Source organism: Terrapene carolina, unplaced genomic scaffold, assembly GCF_002925995.2.
Source record: "Terrapene carolina triunguis isolate 2854851 unplaced genomic scaffold, T_m_triunguis-2.0 Scaffold191, whole genome shotgun sequence".
Classification (NCBI taxonomy): Eukaryota; Metazoa; Chordata; order Testudines; family Emydidae; genus Terrapene; species Terrapene triunguis.
Genome location: NW_020664542.1, coordinates 1,115,146 through 1,139,161, shown reverse-complemented (window position 1 = coordinate 1,139,161; position 24,016 = coordinate 1,115,146). Strand labels below are relative to the sequence as shown.

General features: G+C 50.3%; 1 protein-coding gene across 1 annotated transcript; it reads left to right on the top strand.

Moving 5' to 3' along the window:
* Positions 1–2,535: 2,535 nt before the first annotated feature.
* RNPEP (arginyl aminopeptidase) lies at positions 2,536–23,183 on the top strand. Its single transcript, XM_026654346.2, has 10 exons — positions 2,536–2,718; positions 7,870–8,021; positions 12,981–13,097; positions 13,274–13,509; positions 14,726–14,839; positions 16,200–16,312; positions 18,915–19,023; positions 20,588–20,812; positions 21,705–21,847; positions 22,811–23,183. Exons 1-10 carry the CDS (start codon positions 2,551–2,553, stop codon positions 22,973–22,975), a joined length of 1,542 nt encoding a protein of 513 aa, XP_026510131.1. The 5' UTR covers positions 2,536–2,550; the 3' UTR covers positions 22,976–23,183.
* The last annotated feature ends 833 nt before the right edge of the window (positions 23,184–24,016 follow it).

The following is a 24,016-nucleotide window of genomic DNA, read 5'->3' as shown; positions in this document are numbered from 1 at the left end:
CAGTGCAAAGTGGGTGCAAAACACGTCCCAGGCAGGGTGGCAGTGTTTGGCCCGCAGTTTGCACTGGAGTAAATGACACAGGGTGCGAGGCAGTGACCAGTCTGGGTTGAAAGAGGAGTAGAGGAGGGATCTGGAGCAAGTCCACAGTGTGATTTAGCCTGGCTACTAAATCGACTGGGGGAGTATGGGGTTGTTGGAGGAGAGAGATCTGGAAAGCAAGGAGCTGCAGTGAGAAAAGGGAGAGATGGAGGCCTGAAGGAGTAGTGGGGAGGGGAGGCACCAGGGTAGCCATATTTAAAGGTGTGACTTGTAAACATATGCCTGAAAGGTCAGGGTGACAGCAAGATTATGTAAAGTGGCAGGTAGGTGGGAGAGAAGGAATTGTGCGTAAAGTGGGAGGTGCGCCCTTTCTCCAGTGTAGTCTCCTTGGACATATTTAGCTGCAGGGTGGCGAGTTTGCTTGGTCAGGACAGGCAGGAGGATGGAAGTTCTGTATTATCCGAGGTTGAAACTAGAGATCAGAGAAAGCAAAGCAGAGGAGGAGGAAACTACCCTTCCCCATCCCCTTGTGCTCTCCTCAGGTCCCCAGCTCAGGCTCCAGTGATGCTAACCCTGATTACAACTAATCACCCCCTTTTGGTAAATCTAGGCAGCGGCAGGTTCTCAAAGAATGGAGTGTGGTTGAGTTCCAGCCCATGAACTCGATCCCCTGCTAGGAAGCACTAATTGATAGTAACCCTCAGCAAGAACGTCAGTTTTGGTTTCTCTTGAGTTTCTGATTCTTCCTGGGACCAGGCCCAAACTGGTCCCAGCTGAAGGGTCCAGTTTCTTTCTGTGCATTTGCAGTCTGGGATCACTGACAAGCTTTCTGGTTCCAGCCTTGTCTAGCGAGTTTAATTTCCCGGTAGCAATCTCATAACCTTTTTTCCAAACCCCACCCCATCCTTGGGCAGGAAGGGAATGGGGTGTTACCTGCCTCCAGAAGGCCGGGTCTGCTCAAGGAAATGTGCTGCAATGATCTGCCTGTTAGAGAATAGAAGTGCCAGAGTCTTGCATTTGCCAAGAGTTAAAGTGAAAATGGGTCTCTGTCCCTGCAAAGAACAGGACTCAGGGTTATTTTGTTGGCTTATTTATCCCAGCCCTGCCCAGCACCCTGGCTCCTTTCAACAGTTAAATGAAGGCCTTCAAGGTGTTCATGAGAGAAGAGCTAATACAAATGGATGAGCTGTAGTAATTCTGAATGATAAATGCTGAGAATAAAAACTTCACGGCTAGGAAATGGCAGCCCAGCTGGAATGTGAGAGGAGCAGATCCAAACCCGTGCTTATGCTTGGAGGGCCAGCAAACACGGCTGATTTATTCGTTTTTTTTGCATCTCGTCGCTTCCTAGTTTGGGGCAGGAAGTGGAAATACTATGGCAGTGTGTGTGAGCCCGAGGGTAACTGCCTGTTTCCAGCTTGGTCAAAAGCAAGAGGCTTGCAAATGTTGAGCCCCTGCCTTAGTGGTCAGCGTTCAGAGAAGCATCTGATTTCTTAGGATTCGTAGCCAATTTTTTTGTTTTAGATTTTTCACTTCAATTGTCTAATTTCTGCCCATCTGGATTCAAAGGGGAATTTCAGTCTCATTGAAGCAGGCTCTTGATCACACCGGCCTAAATTTGGAGGAACCTCTCTGACTTCAGTAGAGTTAGTCTAGGTTTACACAAGAGTAAATGAAATCAGAAGTCAGCCCAGAATAACACCCCTTACTAAGCTTAGTTCTTGTTTTCTTTTTTAAAGCATTTTGTGCACCTGACGGGGTTTGCTGGTATAACAAGCTGGCTGTCTGCCCTAGGGGAGACGTACCTTATGCCAGTTCCCCAAACAAAATAAGTATACTGGAAAAAGGATTCTTTTGCTAGTGTAACTTGCGCCTACCTTAGGACTTTTGCCGGTAGAGCTGTGTCGTTTGGAAGGGGATGATTTTTTTGCACACTCTTGCCAGTAAAACTTTCTAGTGTAGATCAGGCCTAGCGCCTCACTGAAAATCACTGATGTGCCTAAGTCCTTTTGCTGCTATAGCTCGTTTCATTTCAGGAACTGGGAGAAGTTAAACCAACAAAAGAACTCTTGCTGGTATGAGCTGTCTCACCACTAGGGCAGTTTGCCAGTGTGGCTAAATATGTATATTTGTGTTGCCAAACCCTTTCTAGTGGAGACAAAGGCCTGGGTGTGGGCTGTACATCCCGGGGAGAGCTTGATCAATTTACAGCTGTCTTAAACTACTTAGTGGGGTTTGGCTACACAGGAAAATGGAGTATAATTATATGGCTGTAGTGATGCTGGTAGAACGAGCGAGTCTAACTTACTCTTGTTTGATTTTTACTGACTTCCGTCTCCTTGTTATGCCTGCTGCTCCAGATGTCCTGGCTGGACTCTTTCCAAACAGCCCAGAAGGAGAAGCCTTTCCTTTATACCTCTGGCTTTCCTGTGCTCAACAGGTCCTTTTCACACTCCAGCAATAAAAAGCACCTGTTCTGCAAAAATCCAGGTAAAGTCTCCCATCCCTCACATGAAGCTGTCTCTCATCTCTCATCAGGTTTGTTGGCTCACTCCAGAGCAGACGGCAGGGAAGCAGAAGCCTTATATGTACACACAAGGCCAGGCTGTCCTCAATAGAAGTTTTTTCCCTGGCTTTGACACCCCTGCAGTTAAAAGTACATATTCAGCCACTATAAAGGTAAGCAGGAAAGGCAAAAGTGTGCGAATTGGATCATTTGTGCAAACTGTATTTAGGATAGAAAATTCATTTATCAAGAGGGCATCCGTTTCTAGGCATTGGAAGGAGAAATCTTAGTAAGCTGTCTCTTCAGACAGCTCACCTTATTAAAACAGAGCTTTGGGAGTGCTGTGACCATTTGTCACCTATGTCTGAGATTCAGGACAGCCGAAAGGCCCTGATCCTCATGCAGAGCCCATTGGTCAGAGTCCTCCAGGTGGACTCTGTCATGTCATGCTGCTCCCAGCATGTGCTGTTCCTGCTCCTTGTTTGCCAAGCATAACAGTTACCTTCAGATCCCTCCTTAAAAGTGACCTGCAAAGGACACTTGAATAAAACGATTGTGCTTTGAGTCTCTCTTGCTTTTTAAATGATGAATAAAGAAGGGCCTGAAAGGGTTTTTTGGGGTGGGGGTGGGGAAGGTGTCTTTTCTGGGGGCGGAGGCAGTGTTTTTTCTCTTTAACATTAGAAATAACCAGCATGTCAAGTCTGGTCTTCCTTGGTTTTGCTAGAGCACCTCTGGGTGGGAGCAGGTTTGGAGTCAGCGTATTGCAAGCTCTTACATCTTAAAGAGGGGAGGGTGCTGAATCTTTTACACAGAGGTACTCGATCCAAAATCTGTATTGGCAGATGCAGTTAAGGTAGTGTTAACAAATCTCTCACTGGCCCTTCGTGATAGGACGAGCGCCTTCCAAATACTTACAAAATAGAAACAACAAGCTGGCTTCCTCCCAGCACATAGAGAAGTAGCTTGATTGGTTTATAGGGGATTTTGAGCTTTGTTCATGTGCGTTATTGAGAGAAAGTGAACTCAAAGTGCCGATTTTTGTGTGTGCTGAAGCCTATGCATGGTTCCTGTGGGGCATAGCTGTTACGGGTGGTCGTGATTGTAGTGAGAGAGATGGTTCTCTCTGGTACCCAGGGCCGATCTCACAGAAGTCTTGGAATAGCAGGGCAGTGTCCTGTATCCAGGGAGGAGCCAGAATGGAGTGTGGTAGAGGGGCAGGGATGGTATGATATTTACCAGAAGTGGTTTTTACCTGGTAAAATGATGTTTTTTACTACCCTGGGAAGAACTCGTTATTTTAGAAACCGTTTCATTAATGCACGCCACATATTACATATTCAAATTGTGGTTCCAATGGGCAGTAGGTTTGGAGATGAATTCAGGGTTGTACGAATACTAATATAAGTAATTATAATACTGGATGTTGGGATGGCTCTGTATATTTTGGTTTGGTATTTTCTCAATGAAGTTATACATATTTCAGTTTTCACTGTCATACAAACAAAAGTCAAAAACATTCAATGATATGAGAACAACAGTAATGCAGAGTAGGCTCGAAGCATTAAGCAATCAGAAGCATTGAGAATTGCGGATTACCAGTCCTGGTCCATTTCGTCATGCCGCAGTCTGTCGCAGAAGACCAACTTTGATGCAGTGGATCGACTGAGCCTATTCCTCAGTTCTGAATGGATGTATCCGAAGCTGGAAAAAATTTGTTCTATGCTTGTTGAACTTGCAGGACACTGATGCAATTGCCCCACCAGTTCTATGAGGTCAGATGGGATATCAGCCTTCTTTAGATTTTTTCCACCCTGTTAGAGGAAACTTTTTCCTTGACAACATCTGAAAATATTGATTTTTGGATAAGGAATTTTTACTTTAAATATAAGTAAATATGGCAGAAACTTGGGATTTTTGCTGAGCAACCACTGCCTTGCAAATTTTTTTTTTCAGCTGACAATTTCTTCTCTGCATGTTTTGGATGAAGAAGGTTGGCCAGTGTGTACATGAGTAAGTGCCTCCTGAAATCTCTTTGTGCACCACACAAAGCAGAAGTACAAATCTTCATTTATCAGTAGAGCCACCATATTTCACATGCAACATCAGTTCTTAAAGTGTCCCTTTGGAATGTGTCAAGTGCCACAGCAGCTGGGTTCAACTGACTGATCAAGTTCTTTGCTTCTCGGTAAATCTCTTAATTATTAATTATACTGATGACTCGGTCTTCAAGTTCTGCATCAAGATCGCTCGCAATCCTGAGATGTGACCGATTTTTAACATATGTTTCCATCCATGTTGGTTGACTCTTCCATTGTACGTCCCCGGGGACTTGGGGTTTTACAGATCCTTGGCATTCTTTTAACCAGGTGATTATGAAAGTACTTTTGTAAATCTGCAACATGTGTCATCAAAGCATATGGTTTAAGGTCTTGTCCAAATGGATTTAGCCAATGTCCTACACATCCATACGTAACCAAGGCTTCATCATCTTGTTCCAAATCACTTCTTGTATTTTGCATCTTTTTCTCATTGTCAGGCAGCTCTTAACAACACAGCCGTACCATTCATTTGTAAATGCCTTGGCGTCTCTTGCCAGTATAGTACAGTACTTTCCAGTTTTCTCATTGCTTCCAGTGTGAACTGCTGATACATAACCACATGCGTGATACGTACCTACATGCCTCCAGTTTCCATCCAAGACACATCACACGATCCATTGTCTACAGCCAAGCCCTAAGATACAACCGAATTTGCTCCAACCCCTCAGACAGAGACAAACACCTACAAGATCTTTATCAAGCATTAGTAAAACTACAATACCCACCTGGGGAAGTGAGGAAACAGATTGACAGAGCAAGATGGGTACCCAGAAATCACCCACTACAGGACAGGCCCAACAAGGACAATAACAGAACACCACTGGCCATCACATACAGCCCCCAGCTAAAACCTCTCCAGCGCACTATCCAAGATCTACAACCTATCCTGGAAAATGATCCTTCACTCTAAGACCTTGGGAGGCAGGCCAGTCCTTGCTTACAGACAACCGCCCAACCTGAAGCAAATACTCACCAGCAACTACACACCACACCACACCACAGAAACACCAACCCAGGAACAAATCCCTGTAGCAAACCTCGTTGCCTACTCTGTCCCCATATCTACTCTGGCGACACCATCAGAGGACCCAACTACATCAGCCACACCATCAAGGGCTCATTCACCTGCACATCCACTAATGTTATATATGCCATCATGTGCCAGCAATGCCCCTCTTCCCTGTACATTGGCCAAACCGGACAGTCCCTCCACAAAAGAATAAATGGACACAAATCGGACATCAGGAATGCTAACATACATAAGCCAGTAAGTGAACACTTCAATCTCCCTGGTCATTCTATTACAGATTTAAAAGTCACTATCATTGAACAAAAAAACTTCAGAAACAGACTTCAAAGAGAAACAGCAGAACTAAAATTCATTTGCAACTTTAACACCATTAATCTGGGCTTGAATAGGGACTGGGAGTGGCTGGCTCATTACAGAAGCAGCTTTTCCTCTCCTGGAATTGACACCTCCTCATCTATTATTGGGAGTGGACTACATCCACCCTGATTGAATTGGCCCTGTCAACACTGGTTCTCCACTTGTGAAGTAACTCCTTGCTCTCCATGTGTCAGTATATAATGCCTGCATCTGTAACTTTTACTCTGTGCATCCGAAGAAGTGAGGTTTTTACCCACGAAAGCTTATGCCCAAATAAATCTGTTAGTCTTTAAGGTGCCACCAGATTCCTTGTTGTTTTTGTACATAACCACAGTTTTCCCTATCTGCACCCAGTTTGCTATCACTGTGCACATTACTCCATCCAGCTTGTATTAATGTAACTGCTTCTCCATGCAATTCGCTGTGTGCTTCCACCTTCAAGCCAGCATCAGTAACTGGGTAAGAGTTCACCTGCTGCCTGCTTTTGACTGGGTGCTTTGTAGCCTGGCCTTAGCTAGCTTGCTGGAAAAGTTGGATGTTCAATAACAGAAAAGGGAATGCGACAGCCATAAAAACTTGTGCAATCTTCAAGGCTATTTTTTGTTTCAGTTCTGGAGTTGTTTTTGTTACAGACACATCCCTTCGCGGTTGAAAAACTGTGATACTTCCTCCTCGTCTTTGCCCGACCTGGAGCTAGCTGGCTTGTGTTGCACTTGGCAGTGGTAATGCAGTATTATCAGTACCTGGAGTGTGATTCTAATACTCTCACACGTTTAACCAGTCTGTGATTCTCGCGTCTTTGTTACTGAAAGGTGGTAGCTGAGAGGTTAACTTGGGATGTAAAGTGATGGTTTCCAATAACTCAGCCAGCATTGCTAATATATCAGGATAGAGGTTAACTTCTCAGCCTGAAATACTGCATTCAGCACACACCAGGAGGCCAGCGGCTATGGCTGCTGCTGGGTCCATCACTCTGAGTTCACTTTTGATCACTGCCACACTTAGTTACATACAGAAGGGATGGAGAAGAACTTTGATCACACATTTAAATGCAGCTCACTGCAAGGCAGGTGCTTCTCTGCCTGCTGCTCAGTTATCGCCTGCCTGCATGGCACCCACCTAAGTGGAAATTGGAGCAACAAATCTTATTTATGTAGGGTCTTATGCAGCACTGCAAGTGCATGAGGCACTTCACAAAACCGCACAAGAGAGTCTCTGCTCTGACAGGCTTACGATATAACACAGGAGACAGGACAGCAGCACAGGTAGAGGAGACAGTGATAAGATTACTGGGGATGAAACAAACCCACAGAGGATTCAAGGGAGAAGGGTGTGTTTTAAAAGTGGCCTGAAAAGTAAATAAAAGCACAAAAGCCCTGGGCTGTGCCCTTTCCCCCCAGGGTATGTTACACTCAGGATTTTGGGTGGGGAAGGGCGGACTGTTATGAATGGGCACGTTAAAATGGGTCAGGATATGTCTATGTGATAGCACAGCGGCTCAACGTGGTAAAGCTTGCGCTGTGTGTGGAGCTGGATAGGTTCTCTGGACCCTCGTGTTCGGAGTTCTGTAAATTATCCCCCTTTGTGGTGGTGATACTAAGGGAGCCACCGCCTTCACCTCCCCCTGTCTGTCAGGAGAAGCCTGAATGCTTTCCCCTGCCTTGAAGGGGGTGGTGGGGTTTGAGATCCAGGTGGTAGGAGCATTGTTGGCGGGAGCTTGACTCTGGGAATGCTCATCATGGTCACAGAGCAGTCAGGATAGCTCAGATCCAGCCCTAATGTGTGCAGTGTGACCCCCCTCCCCGATGGAGGCTGTTTACAGGTGTCTCTGTTGCTAGGTCCCTGAAGGCTTCACAGCTGTCATGAGTGCCACCACCTGGGAGAAGCAGGAGAAGGACAACACGTTCACCTTCAAGATGTCCCAGCCGATCCCGTCCTACCTGATCGCCTTGGCTGTCGGCGACATAGTTTCTGCTGAAGTCGGACCTCGGTAAGAGGCTGCCCTCTTATTCACAGGAGGGGGATCATGCATTCAGTTATAACACAGCCTGTTGCCTTGGTTGTAGCTTAGGTCTGAAGGGTTTGCTTCCCTAACGAGCATATCTACTATCCATTCCCTTGTTTGAGGGGAGCTCTTCCCCCAGCTCAACTCTTCACGTGAACACTGGGTAAAACTCGCCACTCTAGGCTCCCATGTGCTGTGGTGTTCCCCTGAGAGCTGCCTTTTCCACACTATCTGTCTTGCAGCAAGTCTGTGTTCTGTCCTGCCAGCCACTCGTGAGCCCAGGGGGTCTTGCGTGGGAATAGAATTAACCATGGGTTCTTTGTTACTATAAATCTGGGTCAAAACCAACCCAGTCATCTAAAACTTGCTCGCAGCTCTGCCAGTCATTAGCGGGTTATCAATTCTCATGCTCAGCAGGAGATTACATAACCCCTAAAATCAAAGGACAGTAGCAAATTATACCCCTCCTGTCTGAGTAGTGCATCTGTGGCTTTTAGTACGGCCCAGATTATCTGGTTACGGATCACCTCTCATTCCTTGTCCTGGGCAAGTTTCCCCCCCCCCCCCTTTCTGGGCAGAGGGGAATGCAGCTTCAAAGTGGTGCTGCAGAATTGCACTCTTGTTGTCCAGCTCTGTACCTTGCTTTGAATGTGTTTCCCAAAGTCACCTATGCAGAGGGCTCTTAAAACATATTTACTATTGGGTCCTGGCACACAGGAGTCTGGCCACTCCTGCTTAAGGGGAATAAGTCCCCCATTTTTTTTCAGCTCCTTTAATTCATAGATTCATGGATCTTTTAGGGCCAGAAAAGATCATTGAGTGTGACCTCAACTTGCTTGATCCTTGTTATTAAGGACTAAAGATTAAATTAACAACATCTGCAGTAAACGTCTCATTAGCCTCGTTTATGGCCAGACCTTTATTCTTCTTTGGTTTAAAGTCCATTAACTGTTAAAACTTCCCAGTTCTACACACTCAGCGAAATGTCTTAACTTTTTTTTGTAGCAAATGGCCACTCTCCATCCTCCAAATTCCCCTCCTCCATGCGGAGATAGTAGCCACTAGACCATGCAGGCGTGCAGAGGAGAGGGACATTAAGGACAGCAGACTGGAGAAGATGACTCTTTGTGTATCGTTGTGTAGGGAGTGATGGGGGCCGGGCCTAGTCAGGCATTTTTCAAATGAAATTTGGGAAGGTATCCTTAACACGCAAGGAAGTTAGAAAGCAAGCTGCTTTAAATCACCGGCGTCCGACTGCATTGTCTAAGGCTTCTGAAGGAAAGAATCATAGAATACCAGGGTTGGACGGCACCTTATGAGGTGATCTAGTCCAACCCCTGCTCAAAGCAGGACCAATCCCCAACTAAATCATCCAATTTTTTTGCCCCAGATCCCTAAATGGCCCCCTCAAGGATTGAACTCCCAACCCTGGGTTTAGCAGGCCAATGCTCAAACCACTAGCTATCCCTAGCTTAAGCTTTGACAAAGCTCTGTTACAAATCCCCAGACTTTGGCTACTCACTGAGAAAAGAGAGGTGCTAATGGGTGTGTGTGTGCGTGTCTCCTTCTTAAAAAACCCAAAGCCATTGGCGATGCTGGTGGCTAGGCTGGTGAGTCTAACCTGGATTCCCAGGCAAAGGAGCGTAAACAAAGATTTGAACAATACACTGGGATAAGGGTAACCTGATACAGTCAAACCAGCAGCCATGCCACTGTCCCCATCGGAGCCCTATGAGTCAGTGGCAGCGTAGATCAAAATGATAACTTGTGTGCCTTTTCCAAAAGGTCCTTTGTTAGGCTGGGAAAACAAATGACCAGAGGGTGCGGTGGCTGAGATAAGTGGTTACAGGAAAGGCTTTCCCCTAAGGCTGGTTTCTGCTCAGATTTTGTGATGGTGTAACTGTTACGGAGTTCCCGGGCGATGCTCTGGAGCTGCTCCCCACAAAGCCAGTCAGGACTTTGGGGAGCCTCCTCTCCCTCTGAGCAGACTGTCTTCAGGGCAAGAAGCCTACACGGCTTCACCTCCTGGGTCTCAGCATATGCCCCTCCGTGCGCTTCCCACAGCGAGTCCGCCCAGCCGGGGTCTTGGGGAAGCCAGAGGTCCTGCACACACCCCCACTTCGCAGTCAGACGTGACTCTTGGCCAGCCAGTAAAACAGAGGTTTATTAGATGACAGGAACTCGGTCTAAAACAGAGCTTGTAGGTACAAAGAACCGGACCCCTCAGCCGGATCCATCCTGGGGTCCCGCGAGCCTAGGGTGACCAGATCACCCAAGTCAAATATCGGGACGCGGGGGGCGTGGCGGGAGGGGGCAGGGCAAAACAAAAACAAAAACAAAAAACCACCCCCCCCCCCATTCCTCCACAAGCGCTGGAGGGAGGCATGGGAGACGCAGGGGAAGCGCGGGGCCGGGGTGAGTGAGAGTCCGGCCTGGCCCCGAGTGCAGGCAGGACTCAGTCGGGCGGTAGGGAGAGTAGGGGGGTGGCCTGCGGGGCCAGGCGGCGGCTGTTCTCCCCCCCTGAGCAGCGGGACTCGGGAGCAGCCGCTGCTGCAGCTCCCACTGTCGCGGGGGGAGGAAGCGGCCGATGGCCAAGCTTGGCGGCTGCGGCTCTGGCGCCCGGGCCCGAACCCCCCGAGCCCGGGCCTGCTGCGGGGACCCAGCAGCGCGCACGCTGCGCCCAGCCCCTGGCCAGTCGCGTCTGGGCTGCTGCCCAGCTGGTGCAATCCCGCAGCGGCCCCGGAGTGGGGGCAGCAGGCCCCAGCCCCCCCGTCCCGCTCGGGTCCTGCAGGGGAACGAACGGGGCTGCCGATGCCTCCGCCCTGGGGCCGCTCCGGGATAGCACCAGCTGGGCAGCAGCCCAGACACAACTGGCCAGGGGCTGGGCGCAGCGTGCGCACTGCTGGGTCCCCGCAGCAGGCCCAGGCTCGGGGGGTTCACGCCCCGGGCGCCAGAGCCGCAGCCGCCGAGCGCCCACATGCTTGGCTGCTTCCCCCCGCGGCAGTGGGAGCTGCAGCAGCAGCTGCTCCCGAGTCCCGCTGCTCCTACTCTCCCTACCGCCTGACTGAGTCCTGCCTGCACTCGGGGCCAGGCCGGACTCTCACTCACTCTGGCCCCCTGCTTCCCCTGCGTCTCCGGGGCCTCCCTCCAGCGCTTGTGAAGGAAGGAGGAATGGTGAGCCTGGGGAAGAGGCGGGGATTCGGGGAGGGAGCCAATGGGGGAAGGAGAGGGCGGAGTCGGGGCGGCGGGGGCACGAGCACTTACGGGCTCCGGAGTATTTGCTTGTTTGTCCAGTGTCCCGACCTAACATTGGTCGGGACGCGGGACAAACAAGGAAATATCGGGACAGTCCCGATAAAATCGGGACGTCTGGTCACCCTACGCGAGCCAGACACCCCCGTCTGCCCTCACTCCTAGTCCCCAGCCAGCTCCAAACTGAAACGACCTCCAGTCCCTCCTTCTCTGCTGAGTTCCTTTCCTGGGCCAGGAGGTCACCTGACCTCTTTGTTCTCCCACACCTTTAGCATCTCCTTGCAGGGGGAAGGGCCTGGCCATTAGTTGCCAGGAAGACAGAGTGTCAGTGATTTATGCACACTGGCCTTTATCCCAGCACCTAGAGACTTAAAAAATGCATAGGGGAAACTGAGGTACCCACACAGTATTCAGAGGAAACAGTAAGAACAGTCCCACTTCATCAGAAATAACTCTGTTGGTTAGGGCATGATTTTACTGACATTTATACAGATATAGCTTATTTCCCTTCCCGTACGGGAATAAGCTACCCCAGGATAAACACTTAACATTGGTATGATTGTGCCCACACGAGGGGAGATTGTACCGATGTAGCTAGATCAATATAGAGAAAGCTGGACAACTTGTGGGCAAGGACAAGGCCTTGGAATAGGGCGAGTTCGTGCGGCTCTGGAGCTTCGGGGTGGGGATTGTTACATCTATTAATGTCCTGGAGGAGGTAGTGGGCAGGGAGACGAGGACAGAGCTGTTCTGGTTATTGGGGGATTGAGTCCCCTGGGGCTTTGAGGAGCTTGACAGCAAGTGAAATGTCTTTAAAACGTAGCTTTGATTTTTTTCCATCCTCTCCCTACCATGCATCACGTCCATCCTAGGTGGCTAAAGACCTGTGGACAATGTGGAGGCTGCAGGAAGCCTTATGAATTCTAGAAGTTAGAAAGCAAGCTGCTGTAAATCACCGGCGTCAGAGCGCATTGTCTAAGGCTTCTGAAGGAAAGAATCATAGAAGATCAGGGTTAGAAGGGACCTCAGGAGGTCATCTAGTCCAACCCCCTGCTCAAAGCAGGACCAACCCCAACTAAATCATCCCAGCCAGGGCTTTGTCAAGCCGGATCTTAAAAACCAGTAAGGATGGAGATTCCACCATCTCCCTAGGTAACCCATTCCAGTGCTTCACCACCCTCCTAGTGAAATAGTGTTTCCTAATATCCAACTTAGACCTCCCCCAATAACCATTTCTCATAACAGCACGAAGACTCCAAGCTTCAGACCCAGGAGCCTCGTCAACTTGAATGTCACGCTTCCATCTAGAAGCCATGTGCTTCCAAGACTCTGATTGTGGACAGCTTGGAGGGAACATGTTTCCTCGCGTTAGGCTTTTCCTTTCCCTTGTGTATTCAGCAGCGTGTTGTATAGAGTCCATTTGCCAAGTTGTAGATCTCCCTGCAGAAAAGGGTCACGAACAGCAGCAGTAGGCGTGGAACTGAGCAGGCAGAAATGTGCAGACGTTGGGGGCTGAGAAGGAGGAGTGAGGCTGAGCCGGTTCCAAGGCTGGGTTTAGGGTGCCAGCCTTCCACACAGGTTCGAATCAGACCGGCTCTCCTAACCGAGTTACCATGCGTCACGCTTGATAAGGACAAGGCTCAGTCTGCCCCATGTTTGTTGCAGTCAGGATTGTGTCTTCGCTCTCCCTAGGAGTCGTGTGTGGGCTGAGCCCTGTCTGATTGAGGCAGCCAAGAAGGAGTATGATGGTGTGATCGAAGAGTTCCTGGCAGTGGGGGAGAAGCTCTTTGGACCATATGTTTGGGGCAGGTATGGCTCACCTGGTTGGAAGGCACTGGGGTGCTCTGGACGACTTTGGTTCCTTCAGGTGCCTCGCTCGGTCTTCACATGTTACGGCTGGGGAGGGAGAGTCACCTGGGCGCTCTCCTGGCGGGGGTGGGGGGGGGAGGCGGTTCCTTACTGACCGCTCTGCCTGCCTTCCCCAGATATGACGTTCTCTTCATGCCGCCCTCTTTCCCCTTCGGCGGGATGGAGAACCCCTGCATCACCTTCGTGACCCCCTGCCTGTTGGCTGGAGATCGCTCCCTGGTGGACGTCGTCATCCACGAGATCTCCCACAGCTGGTTTGGCAATCTGGTCACCAACGCCAACTGGGGCGAGTTCTGGCTGAACGAGGGCTTCACCATGTACGCGCAGAGGAGGATCTCCACCGTCGTCTATGGTGAGGGCCCAGCCCCTGGCTTCTGCTCAAGGACCCAGTCCTGCCATCCAACCTCTGCAGGCAGAACCGTGCCCTGGCTGGAGACCCATTGATGTCACTAGTGCTCAGTGCCGATATCCGGGTCCAGCTGCACAGATCGGAGGGCTGGGTCGGGCCTACGTTCTGTAGCTTAACACCTTTCCTGGCAGCATCTGGGAATCTGCACCAGCTCCTAAAATATCTGAGATGCAATAGGGTCGTGTAGGGTGACTGGGCGAGGAAAGGGGTTGGACTGTCTGTTGCTTTTTTTTAAAGAGGCTTTTTCTACCTTTTTATAGATTAGAAATGCCAGTCTTGTCTTCTGTGGGCTGCTGGAGCATGGTGGGGGATAGCCAGGCATGAAGGAAGTAAAACCTGGCTGAGATGGGGTGTGATTTTTATTCAGATTCTTTAAGAGTCTTTAGTTAACACCTGCTTAGCTCAAATGCCGTGGAAATTAGCTACTTACGAGCTAGATGGTATTTTTATTTATGCATCAAAAGACCTAAACCACTTTGGCACAAACACACTTTTTCCTGGTCACATTGGAAGAGATTAGACCTTCTAACTTAAGATGTTTCCATAATTCCGTCAGGTGGCAGCTGTAAACTTAACTAGTGATGGGGGCAAACTCGCTTTTCCAAACTTTTGTTTCAGAATGCTTTGTTTGAAGCATAAGAAAATTCTTTCTGCTCAGTTTACTCTGTCCGTGCCCTCAGTAAAACACACGTCGGTAGGTTCTACAGGTCAGCATTTCGGTGTAGTTGTCCGGTGACTTTTAAAAGTCGTTTTCAAACCGGTGGGGGAGGCTGGCTTGTGGCTGAGTCTTGGGAAGGCCGGGGCTCTCAAGAGATTCTCTGTGAAGGACTCGCGCCTGGGTCTTCACTCCAAAGCACAAGGTGGGCAGGGCAGAACTCCTCTAGTTTGTAAGGTTGCTTGACCCTGGCAGGCAGCACATGAGCTGTGCCCCGAAAAGCCATGGTACACCCCCTTCCTGCATTGATTTCTTCTCCTTCCTCTAGTCTCTCTCTGAACTAGCTACGCTTCTGCTCCAGGAGCAGTGACTGTTTTGCCCTGTTACTGGCCCTTGAAGTAGGGGTAGCCCCAAAGGAACCTTAGAGGGCAGTTTGCCTTCCTCCCCGGCTCTGATGGGAAAGTGCAGTGTCTCAACGCCAAGTCCCTGTCTTCTTCTCATCAGGTGCTGCTTACACCTGCCTTGAAGCAGCCACGGGAAGGGCCCTGCTGCGCCAGCACATGGACAACACGGGAGAAGATCACCCTCTAAACAAGCTCAGGGTGAAAATCGAGCAAGGTCTGTTCTATCTCCAATCTCCCACTGCAGAGTACCTGGCGGGGGGTACAGATCTCTGGGGCCGTCAGCGATATCCTTATTGCCAGTGCGTTGAACTCAGTAATGGCTTGGAATAAAACTGCATCTACAGTAATAATGCTTGAGGATTGCAATAATTAGGGTGTGTTGAGAATAGACCATAAAGCTGCATATGGATTGTGTACAGTGCGGCTATCAGACATGCATTGGTATAGTCCAATCATCTTACTACTGTTTAACATGAAGGCTACTTATTAGTAACAGTGTTATTTATAGAGTACCGTAGGTATGATCAAAGTCCCAAGCATTAGTAGTTAGTTTATTTACTGAAGGCAGGTTTAAAGGAACGGGCTATAGATGGGCCAGAACTTACACAGTGGATGCCTCAGGTTAGGCACCGCAAGAAGTGCCCTGGGTTTTCTGAAGGCCCTGAAAACCCTCAGCTCCCATTGACGTCCGTCAGAGCTGTGGGCGCTCAGCGATTCTGAAAATCAGGCCACTCTTATACGGGTGCCTTAAACATGGGTTTGTATGCTATCCCTTTACTCTTGTTTTAGATAAAAGCTTTGAGTAGCCCTGACATTTGTAGCACTAAATGACAGTGTGTTTGATGACAGGCAGCTGTTGCTAGAAGAACATGCAGTTAGCAAAACAACCTCAGTATTTTTACCTTCCCTTTGCATGGCGGTGTGCTAGTTTTCATGAAGTTAAAGCATCATGAAAACGTTGAGTGTCCACAAAGCCTGAGGTTTTGGAGCTCAACCACTTCAGAGTTCCAGATAAACAAGATGCTCTTGTTAACATTTGAAATAAGGGTGAATTTTTATTCTGTTCTGAGAACCAGTGTGATCAATTTCCTTCAAACTTTGCCCACCCCCACCCCCCAAAAAAAATCTCAGCTGGCTTGAGAGTGATCTGCCAGTCTCCAGGCCAAGAAGAGGTTTCTGGAAAGGCCTGAAAAGCACATTTATAATAGCAGTCTGGCTGCATCCTCAGCTTTCTCCGTAATCACATGTGACTGAGTAAATTTCTGTGTCCTCTTGGATGGCATCGCTAGAGCAAAGAAGGTGGCTGGTCTCTAGGAGGAATGTGGCTGGGTGAGAGGCAGTGGATGAGCAGGGGGAAAGTCCACTGTGCATAGCATTCCCTGGGATCTGAGCCAGGGTGGTGCTGGGTGGAGGAGCCAGAGTCCACTGCCCTTTTGTGCTTCATGTTGGAGGTGCAGGTGGGGGGGCAGCTTCTGGGGTTGAAAAATGGGAATCTAAGGCAATTGGAACAGTTTGTTTTAAATGGTGGTTTATTTCGTAAAGCTCAGGCCCCTGTCATGTCTTTGACCCACTAGGCGTTAATCCTGATGACACGTACAATGAGACCCCCTATGAGAAGGGCTACTGCTTCGTGTCCTACCTGGCGCACCTCGTGGGAGACCAGAGCAAGTTTGATGCTTTCTTGCAGGTACGGGGTGTGGGTTCACTGGCTTCTGCCTGGGGAGCTCTGTGTGCAGGGATGCACAGGGCCTGGAGGCAGGGAAACTCCCTCCCTCTAGCATGTTTGTTAGCTAGGTTTCTTTCCTGCCTGTTGGTACATAAGTGACAGCATCGCAGGTTCTTGGTACTTTCTGAGCTTGCAAATAATGCCACCATCCCGAAGACCAAAGCTGTCCCTTCTGCCTCGGGCTGGGACTCTCCTGGGGTACCCGAAGCCTTGAACAGATCAGAATTGCAAGCTGAAAACCTAGCATTAATGTTCAGTTTGAGAACCCAAGCGCTTGAAGTGAGGAAACATAGTTAAGACTGAAGGCCAGTTTAGACTTTAATGCCTTGACTTACGGAGTCTCTTCATACCTTCCCCACATTGTACTAGCTTATACCGTAAGCAGCACTTGTTAAGTGTGGGTTGATTAGATCTTGAGGAGATGTACAAAGCAAGCCAAGCTTGAAGAAAATTCCTTTAGTACCGTTTGAAGTTGTGGGTGCTTAAAGCTGAGCAGTCTGGAGCAGGAGGGTCTCAAGTCTGGGACTTTTCCCTGCGTTAGATGCTCTCATCCCTCCAGATCCACACACTAGCCTGGAATATATCTGGAAAACTGAATGAGAGCTTCAGCTGGTAGCTCTATTCAGAGAATGAAAACCCAGGCCTTGTGCAGCACGGGCCTCCAGCAATGGGACTAGTGCCACTGGGCAGCTGAGTCAGCACCTCTCCTGAGCAGTCAGTGCAGCCTCTGGCCTCAGTAGTAAAGGGCTCTATAGCTCTATCACCTTATGATTTTGACAGGTTTCTAGGCTCTCTCTTTGCTTTGTGTCCTGCCCTGCAGTGTCATTTTTGGACACGTACACTTTTGCTGTGGCAGCCATTTCAATTTTTTTTAAAAAAGTTTAGGGGGAGTATTAGGATTGCTTGTGTTTCACATTTAGAAACATTTTAAAAGTTTTAAGGTTAGAGGGGAAAAAAAGAGAAGTCTCTTTAGAACAAAATAGGCTTTACACACATTAAGGCCCTTTTGCATAAAGTTTAGTAAACAAGAATAAAGTGTTAAGACAATTTTTTCTTTTAGGAGAAAAATATTTGTATGAGTTTAGGTTATTTTGAAATAGTCTGAATGTCAGATATTTTTAGAGAAAAATAATTGTAAGACATGTTAAATAAAGGCATTAAATATTAGTAATAGAACATACGGTTTTAGAGAAAATGGGGGGTAAACAAGACACAAAGTGAGATAGAAGCTGTAGAACAGCCAAGAAAAGCAAAAACCTGTCAGCTGGTTACAGAAAGAGAGTGAGAAGCTGCAGAGAAAGTTTTAAAACAGGAGGAGGAGAAAGCCTGGGTCACTGACCAAGTGGCAGAGAGAAGCCTGAGACTGCCACTAGTCAAATGTCAGTAATTCCAGGACAGTCAGCCTTGGACAAGCCACACCTCTTGGCTGTGCCAATCAGAAGCTATTCTTTAGACATGTCACTGAATTGCATTTTCCTGAGCCAATCATAATGTGCCAAGAGGCATGGTCTCAAAGGCCACTCAGGGCATGGGGAAGCATGTTCTTGTGGGCTAAGTATGGGGGCAGTGCAGGGCAGAGAGTATAGGGCGGCTGTATTCTAATTCCAGCTCCTGTGTCATGTCTTGTTTCCCCCTGTACAATGTGGATAAAAGGCCATCCCCGCACATGGGGCTTAGGGGCCTGGTGAGCTGATGTCTGGGAAGCACTCTAGGGATGGTGAGTAGGATTTAGAGAGGAGGGGAAGAACTCGGCAAGAGAATGGGATACAGGAGGGAACGAAGGGGACAGAACAGAAGATTGGGAGCCAGTGGCCAAGCATATGGGGGGTTGGTGGGAGGGGGCAGGTACTTGAGAAAAGACTGGATGTGGGGAAGAAACCATGAGACTGGGCTGGAAGGAAGAGGAGGGGGAACAAGATGACCAGCCGGGCATCTTTCAGCCGTAGTTGCCAACACATGTGCAAGCAGTCAGGGGGAGCAGGCTTCCATGCCAAACAGCTGGCCCCATTGCTCCCAGCACAGGGGCTGCTGGTGACCTTCACCCAGGGTTGAAAGTAACTTAAAGGACTTACTGGCACGCTGGAGTGCTGAGCGGGGGCGTGGCCTCAACCGGAAGAGGCGGGGCCTCAGCCGGAAGAGGCGGGGCCTTTCACGATTTAAAGGGCCCGGGGCTCCCCGCAGCGACTGGAGCACTGGGCCCTTTAAATCACCGCCGCAGAAGCCGGTCCAGTCCGGCACGGCGTACCTGCTCTTGCCGGTACGCCGGACCGGACCATACCGGCTTACTTTCACCTCTGCCTTCGCCCCATGAAACAAAAGGAATTGGCCAAGGTTAGGATGTGGAGATCAGAGAACCCTGTCGCAGAGCTTCCCTCATGCCTGTGTACGCCAGGGCCGTCAGAATGGGCAGGAATTGGCTAAACGTGAGGGGGAGAGAGGCTGGGGATCCAATTAACAACTGGAAGTGGAAACAGAATTGTTTAAAGTAGTTTGACTTAAGCCCTGTGGGTCTGCGCTGGTCCTGCCTGCGTGGAGCGTAAGTATGAGCACACTGCCCCCGCAGGCCTACGTGAACCAGTTCAAGTTCCAGAGCATCATGGCCGACGATGCCCTGGAGTTCTTTCTGGAGTACTTCCCGGAGCTGAAGAAGAAAGGCGTGGCCACCATTCCAGGTCAGTATTGCTGTCGAGTCTCAGATCTCCTTCCAGGCACTTAGGAGCCGCAGCCTCCTTGTCCCAAGTGCCGGGGACTCACCAAAACCAGAGAGAAACCTTTGTACGGGACTCAGTAGTAACCAGCAACTGCAGCTTGTTCCGATTGCCCCTTCTCCAGGGCTCGAATTGGGCCAGGTCGGTGACCCAGCACTGCCTGAGGCTGCCCCCGCCTTCTCCAGAGTCTCAGCTTCACTTTTATTTTTAAAAAAAGTTAGTTTCTTATCTAGCGCCTGTAGCTGTATCTCTAGCTATGGATTTCAGCCCCTTTTCCTTATCTGTATTCCCTCACCCTACTAATGTTGGGGTGCCCTTCGCCCATAGGTTACTGGGACTTTTCCCTCAAGCTTATTAGCGTGTACAACAATTAGTTACCATGGCATTCTTGTGATTGGACATCTGCAGATGTTCCTAACTTAAAATATCTAAGGCTGGTATAAACTGGCATCTTGTGGTTACCTACATATTTATAACACCACTCTATCATGTGACGTCTTGTGATATAGGGTCATTTTGGGTTACTTATGTCCCATCTTTAGCTAGGGCCAATGGCCTATTGTCTTTACAGGCTTGAAACGTGTAGGCTTTTGCCTTAGTGCCTTAATCCACACCTATACCTTATTTAGCGTAAACCCCTATATCTTTAGCAGCATAGCTGGCTACAAACCCATGGTGCCAAAGAAACCTTCAAAATGGAAATGGCGTGTAGCCAAAGCAGAAATGCTAGCCTGAGTTTGCAGAGAGCCTGAAACAATCAATCCAACATGCGAGCTGCCCCTTCATCTCAATGGAATGTTAACTCAGATGCCCATTGATGGGTTGTGGGCGGAGCTAAGGACAGGACCGTTATTACTTTTCCCTCTCCTTAAAGTTGAGCCCTGCTGCTCTGGCCCTACCAGTCAGTCTGTTACTCTGTTTATTTACATGCTAATTGCTGTGTACTCTTGCATTTATTTGCCAGATGCTAATGCACTGCCTCAGCTTTCCCCACAGAGGGCTGATTCCAGGGATAAGTCCACATGCTCCCTGTCCTCCTCCCCCTCGCCCTTCCGAGTAGAACTGGGGTAATAAGACATCATCCACAGAACTAATAACTAACTAGGGTTTCAGTAATGCCTGTGGCAGATCCCCCTGAAAGCAATGGGAATGCGCAGGTGACAGAGGATAGAACCTGTTACATGGGATGATGCATTAGATGGAGAGAACCCAGCTTGACACTCAGATCCCAGGCTGTGAACACAATCACTTGTAAGCTCAGCACAGTTGAGTCAATGAGAGACGACAACTGTGGAGCTCCCATGATGCAGTTTATTAAGGGGATGGAGCTTAGAAACCAATCTCTCCATTCTCAGCTTCTCCTGCTTTTGCTATTGCTCTGTGTGACCGCTTGGGCACACTGGCATGCGGCAGAATCCGGCTCCACTGCAGCTCCTGCCTGCTCTGAGCATGCTTATTCTGGGATGTGGCTTCAGTGGTGAGTCCAGAGAATGTGACCCAGCTTCTTCAATCCTCTTCTCCGCTGCAGGCTTTGAGTTTGATCGGTGGCTGAACACGCCCGGCTGGCCCCCTTACCTGCCTGACCTTTCGCCGGGAGAGACGCTCATGAAGCCAGCGGAGGAGCTGGCAGAGCTCTGGGCAGCCAGCAGTTTGAACATGGAGGCGATCAAAGCTGTGGACGTCTCTGCCTGGAAAACCTACCAGCTCATCTTCTTCCTTGATAAGATCTTGCAGAAATCCCCTTTGCCAGACAGTAAGGACCAGTAACCTCCCCTGGGCAGGGCATAAGTTGGGTACAACCGGTGGGCTCTGTAAAGCAGTGAAGCCTTAATGCAAACCCTACCGCGGTGTAGAGGCAGCAACTTCCGGTACAGTCAGCTAGGTGGGGAGACGTGCGCCAGGCAACATGCCTCCAACCTCGCTGCAGCCAGGGGTGCATGCGCCAAGCGCCCGTTCAGCCGAACTGTCCCACGATGGGAGTCCAGTGGCTGGGCTTTCGTTTTGCTTTTGGGGGGGAAGCCTCCGTCTCTCCAGTAACCGAGTGGGGAGGGAAGAGCAGGGCTGTGTGTTGGGGCCTTGCCGCCTGCCTAGGATCAAAGAGAGAAATGACTGATTGCAAGTCAGGATAGCAGAACTTCACGCCCAAGCAAGCACCCTGCGTTCACTGCTGTGTAGTGGTCTCCATCTCTCCAGAGCTCTGGTCCCTCTGGCTGCCAGAGCCGGGCGTAAAGTGCATGCACTCACTGCCTCCTTTGCGTGTGAACCCTTTCCCCCCCCCGGGTGCTGAGTCTGAATGCCTGATGTAACCTGCTGAGTGCCTCTTGCTTTGGCTTAGCGATGATTACACCAGGCCCGCTGGCTGCAAGGCTCGCGTCTCTGGTCTGGGGTGTGGAGGAAATCTCTCTGTCCAATGACTCATTAGTGACATGTCCTGACTCTGTGTGCCGTGGGCATGTGCAAGTAAAACTGCCGCCATCTCTTTGAAGGCACATGGTGCCTGGACTACGTATGTGCAGCTTTGCTAAGTTGCCGCCAGTGGCGTTTTCAGCTGGTTCTTGCTGACCGTACCCAAGTAAGCGCTAATGATGCTCGTTTCCACGTGTCTGAGTCTGGCTGGGCTGACACGCCTGCTGTTCACTTCCCAGCGAACGTGGCGAAGCTGAGTGAGACGTACCCGAAGATCTCCAAAGCGCAGAACGCCGAGCTGCGCCTCCGCTGGTGCCAGATTGTCCTCAAGAACAACCACGAGCCCGAGTTTGGCAAAGTCAAGGACTTCCTCCACAGCCAGGTTTGTGGGTAATGCCATTGCCAGCTCCGTGGGGCTGGGAGTGCGGCAACCAAAGACTAAGCCCTGCTTTAGCACCGCAGGCAGCGTTACAGGGAACGCCGTGTTCCACCCGGAGCCCTGTTGCACATTCTCTTTGGTTTTCGGCGTACATTTAAGGCCACAAGCACTTCCCTAAAGCCCTTTGCAGTCAGTGGGATTTAAGCACGTGCTTAAAGCTCGGCACATGCTTAATTTCTTTGCTGAATTGAGGCCAGAAACAGGCATCTATTAGAGAGCACATTGAAGAAGAGAGAGCAGCAATAGGCGGTGGGGTGTATATGCAGCATGGACGAGTGCCATTGGAACCGTAACTGCATTTTCCTGACTCCAGTGCTTATGTGCAACCAGGTGTTTTTATAAGTGTGGGAAGGGCTGAGAGGCCCAGAGAATTTCATGGGGTTTAGGACCTGCCTGAGAGAGGGGGCTGTAGGTTCTTGTACAAACAGGTGCTGCCCTCTCTATCTGCTCTCACTCTTCTAACCTGTTTGCAAGCCTTGCAAAGGCGCCTGGCCTGAATGAGGACTGTCCAGATCACTTGCTCTTGTAATCTTGCCATTTTCTCTGTTGCCCACTTCTAAAAGAGGGTGGGTTAGAGTTTCTGTTACATGGGGAAAGTTGGTTCTGCATGAGCACACCCAGGTGTGTTTGCACACCTATGTGTATGCTTTCCGGACGTTACACACTTGGATTTGGCTAACGCTGTCTGCGTGCAGCGTTTTCGGCTGAGGCCAAGCCTGAGGGATGCCCGCTGGAAGGGGGACTGTCTCAGGGAGCAGTGGGCGTGTTAACGCAGAGGTTCTATGGGAAACTGTTCTCCAGCCTTAGTGACAGAGTGGCCCCTGTGCAGAGCTCTGTAATTCATGGCTCCAGTCGTGTCTTCTAGATCCTAACCTCCTCGTGGCCTTTGCAATTTGTGCCTTGCAGGGGAAGCAGAAATACACCGTCCCCATCTACCGTGCCATGTGGAGCGGCTCCGAGTCCGCCCGAGCGCTGGCCGTGGAGACTTTCTCGGCCACGGCCCCTCAGCTGCACGTCAACGTCCAGAACTATGTCAAGAAGATCCTGGCTTCGGAGCCAGGGGGGACCTAGCGGCTTGTCCCAGAGAGAAGCAGGCAGCAGGGTCTCGTGCCGCTGCCTCAGCTCTGCTGCATCCGTCCCAGTGACCCAGGGAGCCTCTCCCCATTGGAGCTGCGCTTCCGGGCCTGTCTGAGGCTCCGTCCCCCGGCTGGTGCGAACCCTCGTGGCCCCCTCGCTCGCTGGCACAGATTTGGTTTTATTAAACACTTTGTCATTTGTATTCTGCCTGGTGGTGCTCGGAGGGGGCTTCTCAAGGGACTCGGGGTCCATGTTAAAAGCAACCCCCCTGGCTGAACCTGAGCTAGACCCAGTCCCCATGCTACAGGTGGCTTTATCCCTCGTGCTAAGCACTAGCAGGTGTTTCCCTGCCGGGGGGTGAGAGCCCACGGGCTGCAGAGCACAGGGGTCCTAACCAGGCAGGAACCTTGGTGGTCCTCGCTGTGCTCTGGTAGCCACTGATGGCCATCTGTCTCTCAGGGCTGTAGAGACCTGGATCCTGCGCATGTCTGCTCCCTGCCCCTAGGTGCTGGGGAGCATAGCGTGGGCTGTGTCAGGCCAGGGGCCCCTGCTTCTCACCTCCCGCCAAGAGCCCAGGTGCTGTCTGACAGCTTGGGGAGGGGATTCACCCATTGACACCTGGCTATCTTCTTTCAGTTCCAGGGGGGGGAATAAATGTTGATGCATCCTGCACAAGGGGGGCCCTCTGACTCCTCTCCCACCAGATTGGGTCCCATCTCCCTCATTCCCCCCAGCCCTGCTGCACCCGTCCATCTTCCAGCACAGCGTCCCCTCCTCTCCAACTCACCTTTTCCCCCCCACTCCATGCCCTGCCACAGCCCAGCCTTTGCCCAGGAAAGCCAGGCCTGCGTTCTTGTTGGGTGCATGCTCCCGCGTGGGGGTCTGAACAGCTCTAGGCCCCAGGTCTTAGGGCCCCCATTTGGGAAGTGGCAGCAGCTCTGCCAAAGCTGGGCAGTTTGCCTCCTTTCGTGTGGGGATGGGGGAGCAGGGTTATTTCTCTGGGGGGGGCTCTGCTGTGTCCTTGCAGACATCGGC

Bases quoted from the DNA above. Each gene is read 5' to 3' on its own strand.
- RNPEP (XM_026654346.2), top strand. From the start codon at position 2,551: ATGAAGCTGTCTCTCATCTCTCATCAGGTTTGTTGGCTCACTCCAGAG. The intron at 13,510-14,725 runs GTGAGGGCCCAG...TCTTCTCATCAG, and splicing joins GATCTCCACCGTCGTCTATG to GTGCTGCTTACACCTGCCTT. The intron at 19,024-20,587 runs GTCAGTATTGCT...TCTCCGCTGCAG, and splicing joins AGGCGTGGCCACCATTCCAG to GCTTTGAGTTTGATCGGTGG.